We start from the raw sequence: 16,638 nt of genomic DNA on the forward strand, positions 1-16,638 counted from the left end.
CCATTTAGGTTTTCCATGGAGATCCCAACATGTATCTCTAGTGTGTCTTGTCTTTTGGCAGTGAGTTTACCAAAGTTTACTCTTATCATCTGTTCTCTTCTGAGAGTCACCTTTCTTAAAAGCACCTCCGACATTTGTATCTGAATTTCCTCGGACAGCTAGGGCAACTGACTCCCCCTCTACACAATTCATCACACTTCTTCTACTCTCTTCTGACTGCACTAAGGCATACACCTCCTGAACTGATGGCAAGTCTTTACTACCCAAGATCTGCACCCTGATGGACTCGTATGAAGGATTCAGCCTTAGGAGGAAGACAAAGACCCATTGCTGAGATACAAGTGACTTATACGCCTTTGCATCTTCATCACACTTCCAATTCACATTCTGGTAGTGATCAAGTTCTTTCCATATCGATGTCAAATCAGAATAGTACATCGAGAGACTCTTCTCCTTGCTTGCAAGTAGAGGATTCAGCTTGCAGTTGGTATATCTTGGCATAGTGTCTCTGCTCTGAATAGGTGGACTTTGCTTGTTCCCATATCTCACAAGCAGTTTCAGCCCACATAAAAGTCTTCCTTACCTGTGGCAGCATGGAAACCAAGAGCCATGACATCACCATACTATTCTCTTGGTTCCACCTATCATATTCAGCACTTTTGTTCTTTGGTTCCTTCACTCTCCCATTGATGTATCCTATTTTCCCCCTAGCAGTGATGTAGAGTTTTATTCCCCTAGACCACTCAAGGTAGTTCAGACCATCAAAGGGAATAACAGCCATGGGAAAATTCATATCCATTCCCCCACTCACCCCATTGTGGCTCCCTGAAATCTCTGAAGTAGCAGAATTCTCAGACGACATGGTAAACACGAAGTTTTTTGATCTAAACTCTCAACTTAGGATCCCTCCTTATATTGACAAAAGCTCCACACAACAATTCAGTTCTGGACTTAATCTGAGCACAAAAAACAGCACGAATTTCCAAAGAAGAACTATGACGAGACTGATTTTCAGATCTGCATGAAGAACAGTCCCAGCCTACTGGTTTTCCAGTAAGTTCCACCACAGCAATAATCAATAAGAGAGATCCTAACACACATGAAATCAGAATAACAAGTAGAGAAAACAGGTCATCTATGACCTATAGTCACCTTTTCACAGTTACAAGATCACACGATCCAACAAATAAAAAAAAAAAAGGTATAACCCTCACAAAAGTCTACCGACATTCAGTGGTTTGGATTCATTTGTTCTCCACTTGGTACACGACCAAGGAAAGAAATAAAAGAAGAAAGAAAACATGGTCGCCCAGATTCTGATTTGATCAGCCCAGATTCAGTGGTTGTACCAGTTGTAGATCTGATTTGATCAGCCCAGATTCAGCAACTTGAAGAGAAACTTGGTCGCCCAGATTCAACAACCTGGCTCTGATACCATCTTGGCAATAAATCCGATTGAAATATGAGGTAGAGAAGAGAAGGGAAGAAGAGAGAAAGGAAGAAGAAAAAGGTTTGGAGCAATGGAACTGTACTGGCGGCGCCAGCTTCTATTATATTATATAGGGCGGCAAAAATAAGAAGGGAAAAGACTCATGTGCCCCTGCTGTAAGTGAGTACAATAACAGAAATAACAGAAAATAAAAAAACGCTTTAACTAGCCAAACAGACCCTAACACAAATAACTAAATTATTTCAACAATATACTTGTGAAAATGTTGCCCTTGTTACCAAGTAATTTTGGTTATGGAAAATATCATTCATCTTGTATATTAGCTACTCATTTATCCCGAGTAATCTAGGAGATAGAAAGGAAATGTTAAATAAAAGTTTCCTCTAGAATCCATGGAATGCTAGTGATGTAGGGCCAGCTCAGTTCTAGTCCTTAGAGAATGTTGAATGGTCTTCTTGATCAGAATTTTATGGCTGTTGATGGCTGTAATGGCTTCTTGAAGGAATAAGAGAGAAAATAGGGAGAGAAAGAAGAGAGAAAATACCTGGAATCAATCACAGGGGTGCCTAGGAACACTCACCATAGTTAGCATAAGCTGAAGAAAACTCAATAAACTTCATTGCCTTTTGTGTGAAACGTCTATACATATTTATAGACTCTAAACTCATAATAACCCTAGGAGCCAAACTGTTAGACTCATAATAGTCTTAGGAGTCAAACTGTTAGATTCAATAACCCTAGTAGGACTCAAGCTAAGCTGTCATATCCTATATCAGTTCAAAGAAGACTCAATAACTCTAAGCCTACTTATGCAATGACTCTGAAATTTTAAACACGAACAAACTATAAATAGACAGATTAAACCCTATTATTAGGCCCCAAAGAGAATTGAAAAATGACAAAAATACCCCTACTATCCAAAAATACAAAAATACAAAAATACATAAAATTTCATAAAATTTCATAAAATTCCAATTTTGACTCTTCAGCGCCTGCATCAGCTGGACTCTGGTGTGTGTCCCTGATTGATACAATAAGAGAGTTCATGCAACATTGGTTGTCTCTCTATCTCCCTTTAGTCTTATAGGTAAATTTTCTTCTATATTCATGTATACTTGCCATTTTGATTTTTAACTTTTTTCGTTACCACAGCTTTTAATTCCATTGAGAATTTTCTTTTCTAGTTATTTATCTTTTTTTCTTCCTTTTTTTTTCTCAACAGTAGTGATTAAGTAAATGACATTCAAAATTGTAAACCAATAATCCACCACAGAATCTTCATTTTTTTTTTGTTTTAGGAAATAACTTTCAAAGATTTCAAAAATTTTAATGAAATATCAGGAAGTTTCAATGATATTCTAAAGTTTTCAGTTTTAGATGTTAAATTTATCAATGACATTAGAAATATTCCCAATATATTGGCAACATGAGGGAAAAGAAGTAACACAAATAGTTTTCATCAATCCTTAACCAAATCTCAAAAGAAAAGCTTAGAGAAGGATGAACTCATGGTGGCAACCGTTAATGTTAATAGTCAAACTTCTAGGCAGTAGTTGCAAGCCCAATTTCTCTCCATCCAACCATTTATAGATCTGAAATGTGGATACATTGAAGTTTAAGAATTGAAAAAGAGACCCTCCAAATCTCAAGCTAATTCGATTGTAGGAAGACCTTCATCAAGGGAGGTTCCTGTAGCTGGATTTCTGGGACTATTAACAATTGTTCAAAGTCAAAGTCAGATGTTTGAACAAAGGCCCCACATCTAGGGTCATCCCAACTTATAGTAGTTCTTTTTGCTAGAGAAAATTTAAGTCAGAATTGGCCCTTTAGTTTGTTTCTTCAATATTAGGGTATTTTTTGGGATTCATTTGATAAGTCTAACGTCTTTTAGTAGTGTCCAACAATCAACGATAGTTTAAGTCATAATACCAATGTTTTGCTGTGTTGATAGCTCCTAAAGACTGTTCACACGCACTGTTCATCAGTTCATGTTAGTTGTTTATTCGTTCAGCAATAAATGAATCAAATTTCTTCTATCATTCTTTATTGTGACTGCTATTGAGAACTAATCTGTTTCCTCCCACTGATCAAAGGAGAAAAAAGAGAATGATACAATGCCAATAGGTTCATGCCAGTATTTTAAATGTGGTTTTTGTGTTTAAGGTCTTAGTTTAATTGTGGTATGTGGTGCTAGAAGGAAAGTAGGTGATGTCAGAGAACCAAATTGAAATAAAACAATGTATTTTCTTGATGAAATACTGATAATGGTTATTTTTTATGTTTTCTGTAGACAGGGTGCTTTTGCAACCCTGGTGCTTGCATGAAGTATCTGGGTTTATCTCACATGGATATTCTTTTAAATGTTGAGGTAGTTCTTATTCTTCTACTTAATCCATATTGGTTATGGATTCATTTTAACAGAAGGCTATTATCCAATTCTGGTCTCGACCATCTGGGATTGGAGTGGTGCACTGGATGTGGAGCTAACCTTTGTTAGAAAGAGAAATACATTAATGAACTTGAAAGTTTTGGCATAGGAAGATTGTATACTTACAGAAAATACACAGATCAGTAGTTGTTATTTATGAGACTCTGTAATACCTTTCGATGTGCTTGTCCATCTTAGGGTCCATTTGGTTCACAGGAGTAGGGGTCAGGAATCCCAACAGTTTGGTTGGATGGAATTGAAACCCAATTCCCATTCCTGGTGGAATGGCATTCCCCCATTTGAGGGAATGGCCATTCCTTCCCCCTCCCTTGGGAATGAGAATCCCATTCCAGCCCACTCTGATTCTGATTCTGATTCCCATCTGAACCAAACAGGCAGGGGGAATGGACCATTCTGATTCCAATTCCAATGGATTTCGATTCCAATTCCTATTCCAACTGTGAACCAAAGAGTCCCCTTCTTCTAACAGTTACACTGATATGGTCTTTTATTTAATTTTATGCAAGAGAAAGCATTTGGTTTTACTAGGCATGCAACAAGGTGAAGTCTATTGGGAATTTTCTAAGGGCCCTAGACCAAAGCCTTGGCCTATTGCTGTTGAATTCTTCAGCTTTGTTACCCAAATTTAGAATCCCTAAACTTTGCTACATTCTCATCAATTACTCCTTTTGGATTAGGCTGGGCATATCTGCTGGGATGATTATGATATACTTCGTGGAAAACCAATTGGAGCTGTTAGAATATCCTTTGGATATATGTCAACATTTGAAGATGCCAGGGTATATCTATCTAATTGTTATATGAGTCGCAATTGTATTCAAATTACAGAATATTCTTCTTCTTTCCTTTTCTGTTATCCCCCCCCACCACTGTGTTTTGTTTATATATATATATATATTACGTGCAAACATAATTATACATGTGCATGCATAAATACATACATGGACATACATGTATGCATATCAATTCTAAGTTTAAGGTCCTTGTATTATGAACCAATTGATATACATTAAGATGTGTGGATAAGAGATATACTTGAGGTTATTGTACCTTTGTTTCTAAAACTCGTGTCTTTACAAAGCAAGAAGCAATTTGTTATTGCAAGATATGGTACAGGAGAGTATTGAGCTGTGGTGCATGGGATCTTTGAGTTATTCTGGTTGAAGATTCTTTTATGAGAATTGTGTAGTTACTTTTATGAGACAGTGAAGATGTACTCTGATAATCAGACAACCATTACTAAGTCAAAGCATATTGACATTGACAAACACTTTATTTGGGAGAAAATATGGAATGTGGAAGTGTATTTTCCATTTGTAAAGACAAGTCAACAACTGTTTGTCATATTTAGTAAAAGTGTGACATGGATGCAATTTGAAGACAATCTTAGCAGGATGGACATGTATGCAACATTTTGTATGTATGCATGTAATATAATTATGTGGATTTCTTTTTCCCATCTATACATTTTTTTTCTCCTATGAATAAACTCTTTCGTTGCTAATTTTGTATTTAGAAACAAATATCGACTTGAAATCATGGAAGGTATGAATATCCATATACATGTATATTTAGTTGTAGACAAACTGTGAGCCGCTTATTTTACTGGTTAGTATGAATGATTGATATTAGGAGATTCAACATAATCTTCTGATTGATTCCTCTGTTGGATAGAATTTCATATTCGATCTGAAAATATATTATTATTTTTCTCAACACTCCATCCTGAAAGATAACTAATCATCTTTTTTGCTAGAATAAAGGTAACTAATTATTGTAATTAACTTTTTCATTGATGCTTGATGCACAGCAATTTATTAGCTTAGTAAAACATTTTGTATCAAAGCTTCTCATTGATTCTTCTATTGGATTTTCATATTTGTTTCGAAATTATTATTATTATTGTTGTTGTAATATGTGCTGCAGGGGTATTTTAGTCTTTTTGGTTCCTTTTAAGTTATGTATGGTCGCCCTTATATATAATGAGAATAGCTGGAGCCGCCAGCTGACTTTTTTGGTCTCTCACATTTTTTTTTTCTCCTCTTCCTCTTCTCTTCTCTTTTCTTCTTCCTAGAAAACATAGTATCAGAGTGGGACAGTACTTTGTAAATTTTTTTGTTCTGATCGAAGCACTCCTTTCTATTCACTGAACTGAGAATGGGGAAGATAGGTCTGTTCTGGACCTGAGAACTGTGATTTCCTCTCTTGTTTCTGGGCTGAAACTCAACCGTAGTGAATCCAGAGGCTGGTTAATGACTGACTGATTCTTCCTAAGAGGTCAGCTATTATTTTCCTTCTTTTTCTATTGTTTCTTAGACTGGAAAGCCCAGAACCCTTTCGGACTGGACAGGGACAGAAGCTAAACACCTCTTTTCTGTGTTGGTGCCAAGAACAGGTTAAGGTTTGCCTTGACTGAAATGGTATAAGGGAAGATTAAACCCTTTTCTGTGGGTCTGATGATCCAGAAATCTGTGTGTACGTGGAACCTTGTGTAGGTCACAAGTGACCTGGTTCAGTTTGCTGGTATAGCAGCAGAGTATTGTTGTTTTGTGGCTTATAGTAGCTTCGGAGAGGCCTGTTCGACCTGTGTATGTGTGTGACAGCAGCTGCTGTGTGTGAATGTGTTTACTTCATGCATAAAAATCCTTAAGGAGAGGGAGTGGTTGTCATCTGTGTGTGGACTGAAAGACAGCAGGTCATTGTTCACTTTAAAGTTTCTTTTTATGGCTAATGAAGATTCAGAAACATCTGGAACCACATCCAATCAGGGTGGACTGAATTATGGTCGTGACAGTTTAAATTTCGCTATGACTATCACTCCCTTGGATGGTAGGATCTACTTGGCTCCGTCCAAAAAGATGAGGTTGTATATTACAGATAGAGGAAAGGTAGGGCATATCAACAGGAAAGTGAAAGAACCTAGATCAGGTACTGCAGAGTACGACAAGTGGTACCAAGAGAACTGTCTGATTATGTCATGGCTTCTAAAATCCATGACACCTTCAGTTAAGCATGGTCATGTGGGCTGAGACAGCTAGAGGTATGGGGGCAGACAAAAGCAACATATTCAGAGAAGGCATTATGCCAGGATTTACCAATTACAAGCTGAAACTTTGACATGTAAGCAAGGGGAGAGAAACTTATCTGCCTACTATTCAACCCTTACTTCAGTCTGGAATGAATTGTATTACTACTGGAACATAGTGTGGGAAAGTGAAAAGGATGCCAAGGCTTATAAACAACTTGTGTCTCAACAATGTGAGTTTGTTTTCCTTTTGAGTCTAAATCCTATGTATGAGCCCATTAGAGTGCAAATTTTGGGCAGCAAGGATCTTCCATTAGAGTGCAAATCCAAGAAGTTTATGCCTTGGTTCAGTCTGAGGAAAGTAGGGAATCAGCTATGAATGCTCCTAAGGGGGAGACTATTGCCTTAGTAGTAAAGGGAAACACGAATTCAGGAAAGAAAGGAGAAGGCCAAAAACGAGTAGATGATAAAGATAGACTATGGTGCACTCTTTGTCAGAAATCTAAGCACACTCGTGAAACTTACTGAGAGTTGAATGGGAAGCCAAAGTGGGCACAAGAATTGAGCAAGAAGACAACATGGGATCAGAATAGGAAACCAAATCAGGAGAAGTTTACCTCAGCCAACTTAGCAGCTGACCATCTAGAGAAATATGGTAGGGCTCTCAGACATGCAGATACTGGATCTACTCCTTCAACTTCTTTTACATCCTTAGGTAACTCAGCCTCTGCCATACATGTAGCCTTTGTGACTCTGAAATCCCCATGGATCATTGATTCCAGTGCCTCAAACCATATGACTGGTATGTCAACCCACTTCCATTCATATACCCTCCTCTCAGGTAGAGATAAAGTGAGGCTAGCAGATGGATCCTTCTCCATTGCTGGCCGGGGATCTATATCTTTGCCCTTTGGCCTTCCCCTATTAGATGTTTTACATGTTTCCAAGTTACCTATTAATTTGTTGTTTGTTAGTAGTATTACACATGCTTTGAGTTGTTTAGTAACCTTTCTCTCACATTCTTTTGTTTTTTTAGTTCTTGGCTTTCCACTTCCACACTAAGAATGGTATTTTTCTTTCTTCTTCTATTGGCTAATGAATGAATGAATTTAGTATTGCCATCCCCTTCTTCAATTCACTTAGATCTAGATTTCTATCTCGATTAAGTCTCTTCCTTCCTTATGATTTCCTCTAGTTCGACTTTCTTGTTCCATCTTTCCTCTCTCTCCTCTTGTGACATGGTTCTAAGGGCCTTTTTTCTATCCAATTCTTGAATCCTAGAGGTGATTGAATCTTTTATCTGTTCAGTTCTTCCAAAATGCTCCTTATTGAGGACTGCATATATGATATGTATGCATATTTGGAGAAGATTTACTATCTATCAAACATGTCAAGGCAATATCAAATTGAATATGAGATTTTTGCTTATTGTCAAGGGGATAGAAAAATACAAGAATACTATTCTGGATTTCAGGATTTATGGGCTTAATATGAGTTAGTCCATATTGACCCCTCGGATTCTGTTGAATGTGTTAAATACCTTCAAAAACAGTTTGAGAAGCGAAAGGTAAATTAGTTTTTGATGAGACTCAAACTTGAGTATGAAATAATCAGGTCTAACATATTGAACAGAGGGACTCTTCCAGACCTAGACTCAGTGATGGGTGAACTCTTTAGGTAGGAGACTAGACTCTTGACTGTTGCGGGAATTGATGGAAAGTGAGCTGATTTTGGGGCTGATACTGCTTTCATTGTCCATGGAAATAAGAAATCAGCCAATAAGGATGTCTCTAAGATTCAATGCTACGAGTGTAAAGGGTTCGGCCGCATTGCTTCACATTGTAAAATGAAAAATATGTGCACTTATTGTAAGCAACGTGGTCATATTATTCTGAAATGTCCTATTCGACCATCTAGAGGTGTCCAGAAAAAGAACCAATATCGTGCTTACCAAGTGATTGAGAGCCAGACTTCTTATATCACCCCTGCTAAGTCTGATCCTTCCACTAAAGGGGAATCATCTACTTCTATGGATAAATAGGAAATTTGACAATTGTTATCTTCTGCTTTCTCTGTTATTGGCTTATCTGGTGAGTTTTCTTGTTATTGTTCTTCCTCATCTCCTATTTGGTTTATTGATTTTGGAGCTACCAATCATATGAATGGAGCCTATTCAGAATCCTCAAATAATAACATTGAAACCTATCCCAAAAATATTGTTATTGCCAATGGTGAAAAATTGGACATCATTGATAATAATGATTTGCCCCTTAGGCTTTCTCCCTCTTCTTCCCTCTCCCTTACCAAGACCTTTGTTGTCTCAAATCTCACTATAAACCTGATTTCAGTTGGACAACTTGTTGATGAATGTCATATTCTTACTTTTTTTTTCTCGATGGTTGCTTGATTCAGGACTGGTGCATTGGGAAGGTGAAAGGGAAGGGGAGTAGGCTGGGCCAACTATTTTCTTTGGAGTTCAAGAAGCCACTCACAACCAAGTCATCTGCTTATTAAAGCTCCTCATCTTATTCCTTTTTTGGTCAAAGAAGCAGTGTTTGGGGCTTATGGCATAAGCACTTGGGTCATCCACATTTTGAAAAATTAAAGTTTTTTTTTCTTTTTTTTTTAACTCTGGTTTTTTAAAAAACAAAATTCCCTCTTTGCAAACTTTTGATACTTCATGTGTTTCTTGTTGTTTGAGTAAGAGCTGTACTTTGCCTTTTTCTCATAAGTTTGAGCATTCTACTTCTCCATTTGAAATTATACATACTGATGTTTGGACCTCTTCCATTACTTCTCGGTTAGGATACAAGTATTTTGTACTGTTTATTGATGATTATACTAGGTACAGATGGATTATTTTTGGCACAAATCAAAAGCCTTCCAAACATTTCAGTTATTTCACACCATGGTACGTGTTCGATTTTAGTCTTGTGTACATATCCTCCTCTCTGATCTTACTTGAAGACACTGATGGAGAGTACACTGATGGAGTCTTCCTATCTTACTTGAAGACTAATGGGATACAAGTTCAATGAATTTGTCCAGATACTCCCCAACAAAATGGAGTGGCCAAGCGCAAGAATGGACATGTCCTTAGTGTGGTGAAGACGTTATTATAGGAGTCGCATGCTCCATCTTCCTTTTGAGTGGAGGCAGCTAGTACGGCTGTGTTCTTGATTAACTACATTCCTTCTTCTGTTCTTTCTAATGTCTTTCCTTTACAAAAATTGTTTGGTCGTCCATTGAACTTTTCTTTTCTTCATGTGTTTCATTGTCTATGTTTTGTACATCTCCCCTCTCGTGAGAGCTCCAAATTATCTACTCAATTCACTATGTAGCCCTGACCATAATGGATTTTTATGCTATGATCCATCTGTCTGACATACCCGTATCTCCCGTAATGTTGTTTTTCTTGAACATATTTCTTTTTTTGCTGGTGTTGCTAAATTACTTGCTCCTTTAGTTTCTATCTTGTATGATTTGATTCATAGGACAATTCCTCTTCAATGGTTAAGCTTACCAGACCCTATTCTTGCCCCCTCCCTTCCTATTGGTTCAGATCATCCATAGTTCCTTTTGTGCCTATAAGTGATACTCTTCTTGTTTTAGATGCTCCTCTTCCTTTTTTTCCTCTTCCATAGTTCCTTTTCTACAGTCTTATCCTCTACAGATATTCCTCATACCTACCAACAAGCTAGTAGCAGCCCTCGGAAAGCAGTTATGGATGTAGAGATCAATGCCTTACATGAGAATGACACTTGGGATCTTGTCCCTGCACCTTCAGATGCTTCTGTTATTAGGAATTGATAGGTCTACACTATCAAATTGAAATCTAATGGCTCTTTAGACCAATATAAGGATCGCCTTGTTGCCCAAGGGTACACGAAAGAATATTGTATTGATTATGAAGAGACATTTGCCCCGGTTGCTAAGATTACTATAGTTTGTGTTCTTCTAGCTCTATTAGTTGTACAATCTTGGTCTATTCATTAGTTGGATGTGAAGAATGCCTTTCTTCATGGCCAGCTCAAGGAGACAGTGTATATGAAACCTCCTCCAAGGTACTGTAGTGATCCCTCGCTTATTTGCAGATTGAATAAGTCCCTTTGTGGTCTGAAATAGGCTCCTCGAGCTTGGTTTGAGAAGTTTTGTGATGTTGTTTATGCTGGCTATAACCAAAGTTCCTCTAACTATTCTTTGTTCGTTTGTAAAAGATCTCAAGGCATCACAATCTTCCTTCTGTATGTTGATGATATATTGTTGACAGGGGTGGTGATGAGAGAATAAGAAAACTTAAATTCCTACTTCATAGTTCATTCCATATGAAGGATTTGGGTGCTCTCACCTACTTCGTAGGGCATGAGGTTCAACAAAGTGATCGTGGATACTTCATTTGTCAACAAAAGTATGCATCTGATTTTATTAAGTGGTTGATCTCACTGATGACAAGCAAGTTGATACTCCTTTGGATTTGAATGTCAAGTTATCCAAAACAGAGGGTCCATTACTTCTTGATGCCACACTCTGTCAACAACTTGTGGGTTGTCTTATTTATCTTACTATGACTCGTCCTGACATCTCTCATGCGGTTCAGATTGTAAGTCAATTTGTTTTTACCCCTCGTCAGCCCCATTTAACTGTTGTTCATCGGATTATTCGATATGTTTGTAGCATGTTATCTCAGGGCTTGTTCTTTTCAGCCTCCTCTCCTATTCAGTTACGCGCCTATGCTGATGCTAATTGGGCAGGCTGCCTCGACACCAGACTCTCTACTACAAGGTGTTGCATCTTCATGGGTGATTCCCTTATTTCCTAGAAATGCAAGAAACAACAAACAGTCTCCAAGTCCTCTACAAAAGTAGAGTATAGAGCTATGTCATCTCTGTAATGAAGTTGTTTGGCTACAATCCCTCTTTGATGATCTTGGTGTCCATGTTCCTACTTTGATTCCTCTTTATGCTGACAAAACTAGTGCTATCAAGATTGCTTTAATACCTATTTTTCATGAGAGCACTTAACACATTGTGGTAGATTGTCACTTTATATGAGACACATTTCTTGATGGATCTATTTCTCTTCCTCGTGTGGTCTCAGATATGCAAATCGCTGGTATTTTTAACAAGGCCATGATGAGGGAAAGGCATCTATTTCTTGTGGGCAAACTGATGCTGATGACTTCACATCAGTTTGAGGGGGAGTGTGGAGCATTTTGATGTATTCTAATATTGTATCCCTCGCTGTATTGTATCTTTTATTACTTTATTTTTCTCTTTCATCCCTATAAGGGATTTTTCTTGTAATCCTTTTGGCCTATAAAGGCTTTCTCGTAAATTCTTTAAGCTCATGTGGGCTTACTTGTAAATATTCATAATATAATAAAGGCTCTTTGGGGGTGGGGGTCGGGTTCATTCTTCGACACCCTTGAAACCTGGTTCTAGACTCTCTACTACTCATTTTATTGACATTATGATCTTTGTGACAAGTTGGAGATGACTGACATCTATGCCCCAACTTGAGGGGAGTGATGTAATATGTGCCACTGGGGTATTTTAGTCTTTTTGTTCTTTTTAAGTTATGTATGGTCACCCTAATATATAATGAGAATAGCTAGAGCTGTCAGTTGACTTTTTTGGTCTCTCTCACATTTTTTTTCTTCTCTTCCTCTCCTCTTCTCTTCTCGTCTTTTCTTCTTCTTCTTAAACAATTATTATTATTATTGTTGTTGTTGTTGTTAATTCGTTAAAGGTCACATATGTCTTATAGTTTATGCATTCTATTGTTATAAGAAAGATAACTTATTATTGTAACTAACTTTTCCATTAATGCTTGATATGCAGAAATTTATTAGCTTTGTAGTAAAATATTTTGTTTCGAAGCCAAATGCAACTGCAACCCAACATCTTTCATTAGAAGAGTCATTATCTTTGTCAAAAACAGGTTAATCTTCAGCAACTCCACTACTAAAATTTTGTTTACTATGTTTGCTCTCTCCATTATCAGTAGTGTCACCCATCTAAGAAAACTTGTTTGGATATAAATACTTTTAACTGAAGGTATCAAAGTTAGGAGCTTGTGCATCTTATTTCTTATTTTATAAATATCCTTGATTATGACTATATCCATATGCTTTTTCTTAAATGGCTTTAATTTTGTTTGATTTCTAGTTTATGGTTTGAGTGAAAGACAAAATGCTCTAAATAACTATTGTGATTATTTTAATATCACCAATGGCATAAATGCCACAACTCCAATTTGGGGCTCACGATGAGGATATTTTGGTTATTGCACTCTTGAAGTAATTAACTACTTTCTTGTTTTTTTGGACATGAATGCAAATACTCTAAACTGTTCTAAACTTGATCCTTAAGCCATTAAAAGTGTCTTCTTTGGGTTTTTTTTTTCCACTCAAATGGGTTACAAATGTTATGGTTTTGTTACTGATAAATAGTATCACTTGGGATATTACTTTTATGAAAGACATTCCTTTCTTTCCTCCTATGACTATAGGGGGAGAATGTGCATGATAAACTTGAAGAGAGACTTCTTTCTCTCCCTATAATCATGCCCCTTCCTACTCATTCCTTGACTCCCACTCAGCCAACTCCTCCCTTGGCTTCCTTGCTAGTCTACTCAATGTGGCTGGATAAGAAGGTTGTGAAAGCCATTGATGAAGGCTCACCAAAATCTCCTTTGATTTATATTTAGGTAGGTCCCTTCCATTTTTTATTTTCTACTTTTGTTGACCCTTACATACCTGTAAACATGGACACACCTATTGCTTAAAGAAAGGAATTGGGAGGTATACTTTACATCCTATCTCTAAATATATTTCCTACTCTCATTTGATTTTATCCTTTAGGACCTTTCTTTCTGCCATTTCTTCCATTCCTATACACAAAAATGTCTTGGAGACCTTATATAATCAAAGTAGAAGGTGGTCATGAAAAGTGAAATGGAGGATCTTATTAAGAATAAGATTTGGTAATTTGTAAATCTACCAAAAGGTAAGGAACCAATGAGGTGTAGATGGGCTTTTACATTGAAGCATGAATTTGATGGCTTTGTGGAAAGGTATAACATTATACTTATATCAAGGGTTACACCCAAAGCTATGGCATTGACTACATTGAGACATTTTCCCTTGTAACTAAGATGACCCATAAGAATTTTGTTAGTTGTTATTGCTAAAAACAATCTTGTCCTTTGTGCTAATTAGATGTAATGAATGCTTTCCTACATGACATAGTTTTCTAGGTTCCAAGGTGAAGCTAGGTGATGAGTATAGGTGTAAAATGGGTAGGCCTGACATGATGTGGGCCATGGCATGGCCCACGTGATATAGTGTCGTGTCGTACTCACACTCTCGGGTTGGGCTGGGCTTGGGGATTTAGGTCCGTAGGCTGACATGACCCATGTGCTTGCCATGGCACGACCTGTGGCATGGACCGGAATGGCCTGACATGTGAGTTTATAGTTGTTGGAAAGGTCCACCCTCTCCCTTTCTAACAACTATAAACAACTAATTTTGGGGGCATTTTAGTCATGTGATAAATAAACTTTTATAAAATCTCCAAAGAGATCAAAATACCCTTCCCAACAACTATAAACGTCTAGTTTAGGAGGGTATTTTACTCATTTTCATCACAACAACAATCATTCTCTCTCATACTCTCTTACTACAATTACTCTCTCTTACTCTTTGATATCTAGAATCTTAGTTCTCAAGTTTTCAACTTCCTTTCAACAAGGAAGCTTGCTCAAGTTTCTCAAGTTAGAAATTTGGTAGGCTAGGTGGCTTCATCTATTGTAATCAAGTGGGGATATTGGATTTGAGTACTAGGTAAGGGGTAATTAATTTTCTTTTTTCTTCTAATTTCTAATGTTTTAATATTTTAATTTATTAAAATGACCGGTTCTTCATGAACGCACTTTCCTTATGTCCATGGATTATAGCATTAGTGTTGGTGCTAGTGAACCTAGGGAAACAAGAGCTAAAAGAAAAACTAGTGACGTATGGACTTGCTTCACAATGAAAGAAGTTGAAGGAGAGGGTATGAGAGCCATTTGCAAAAAATGCAAAAAAGACTTTTGGAGGATAGAAGAACCATTGGGTGTAGCCCTATTCTTTGCAATATACACAAGATTGCAAAAATAATAAATATACTCTCCAATACATTTAAACATGAGCTTGACTAAATTACCCTTAAAAACCATTCTTAACAATTTCTAATGTTGTTTATAGTCTCTTAATTTTTTATATATTGTCTGTAATATGTTCTTTGTGCAACTATATTCTTCGTACATTGATTCTGATCTTTACTCTTTATTATTGATAATTTTATCTATTTACTTGTGTTTTATTTATCAAAAGAAAATCACCCTTATTTAGTACACTTTTTAATCATATCTATTTGCCACTACTTCTATTTGTTATACAATATTTATCCCTTTTTGTTTTGAATTTTGCATGTTTATCTCTTAGGTTATTTGTGGAATTTTCTAGTAAAATCTACACATTCCTGTTTCTCTCTTAGGTTATTGCATGTACTCACCTAAATTTTTCATGCATACTTTCTCATTCTCTCATTCTACGATTCTATTTTTCTATACTCTTGTGTCTAGTAGTCCAGTGTCTTTTCAGTTATGATCTTAACTCTATTTTACTGGATTACCCAAAAACAAACTCTAAGCAGGTGTTTTAAACAGTTATGATCTCTTTTCTGATTATGTGCTATGAAATGCAGGTGTTTTAAACAGTCTCTCAACTGTAGGTATTTATGTGAGATCCATTACTGTTTATCCAATCAAATCATGTGCAGGATTCAGTGTGGATAGTTGGCCTCTAAGCAATTCTGGTATGCTTTTGTTCTTTGTCAAACCCTAGTAAGGCTCTTTGCTTTGCATTGAATTAAACCACATGCTCCACCACTTGCGTGGGCCCCCATCAATTCCTTTATGTTTCACTCTTGCGAACGTACTCCCCAGGCCAGATATTTCATGTGTTAACTACAACACTGCACAGGTCGATACACACAATGCCTAGTGTCCATTGTTTATGGCTAGGACTACTGGGGTTCATAGTTGTCAAGGTGGCTAGTCACCTTGCTTGAACACCTTGACTTGTGGCAATTAGGTGCCTGTCCTTGCCACTAGGGTCTCGTCCAAGCAATAAAAATGACAAGGCTGGTGCCTTTTTATAATATCATTTAGATTGATGCATCTTATTAATAAGTGTGTAAATCCATTCTATTATAAACTATATATCATTTATAATTTGTTTCAATGTTTTCTATTGAAATTTAAAAGATCAAAAGATTTTGAGGAGAGAGAGAAAGAAAGAAAGAAAAGAAAGAAATAATAGAAGTATAGAGATTTCTTTTTTTTTTTTTTCTATTCTCCCTCTTTCTCCCTTCAATTAAATAAAACAACAACTGCATCCGTTTTTTTTCTTTTTTACTTTCCATCTTGAATCTTTATCATATAAAGTTAATAACCTTTTCTATTTGTTAATTGATACAAAATTGCTCTATTAAATAATTACTATAGTAGTACTACTGTAAAGAAGATGGGCCGAATGGCCCATAGACTGTTATCTTATTTGTTTTCTTTATGTTCTTTGCTGTAATGGGCCTCAACTTGGGCCTTTCTTATATTATGTACTTTTAGTTATTTGCCCAGTTAAGGGCCTTTTCTGTAAATTACTAAAATTAA

At 36.7% G+C, this 16,638-nt stretch overlaps 1 protein-coding gene across 5 annotated transcripts in view; it reads left to right on the forward strand.

The window, feature by feature from the left end:
- ABA3 (molybdenum cofactor sulfurase (LOS5) (ABA3)) overlaps window positions 1-16,638 on the forward strand; it is a 103,155-nt gene that overhangs the window by 43,995 nt on the left and 42,522 nt on the right. For 2 of the 5 annotated variants that reach the window (XM_010273960.3, XM_010273961.3), the window contains exons 13-16: window positions 3,741-3,818; window positions 4,577-4,678; window positions 12,765-12,864; window positions 15,672-15,782. In XM_010273960.3, the coding sequence (XP_010272262.1) occupies window positions 3,741-3,818; window positions 4,577-4,678; window positions 12,765-12,864; window positions 15,672-15,782 (391 nt within the window). The remainder of the gene's footprint in view (window positions 1-3,740; window positions 3,819-4,576; window positions 4,679-12,764; window positions 12,865-15,671; window positions 15,783-16,638) is intronic. The other 3 variants (XM_010273963.3, XM_088891464.1, XM_010273962.3) reach the window with 2 other exon arrangements.

This window comes from Nelumbo nucifera, chromosome 7 (genome assembly GCF_055504915.1).
Source record: "Nelumbo nucifera cultivar China Antique chromosome 7, China Antique-T2T, whole genome shotgun sequence".
In the NCBI taxonomy this organism is placed as follows: domain Eukaryota; kingdom Viridiplantae; phylum Streptophyta; class Magnoliopsida; order Proteales; family Nelumbonaceae; genus Nelumbo; species Nelumbo nucifera.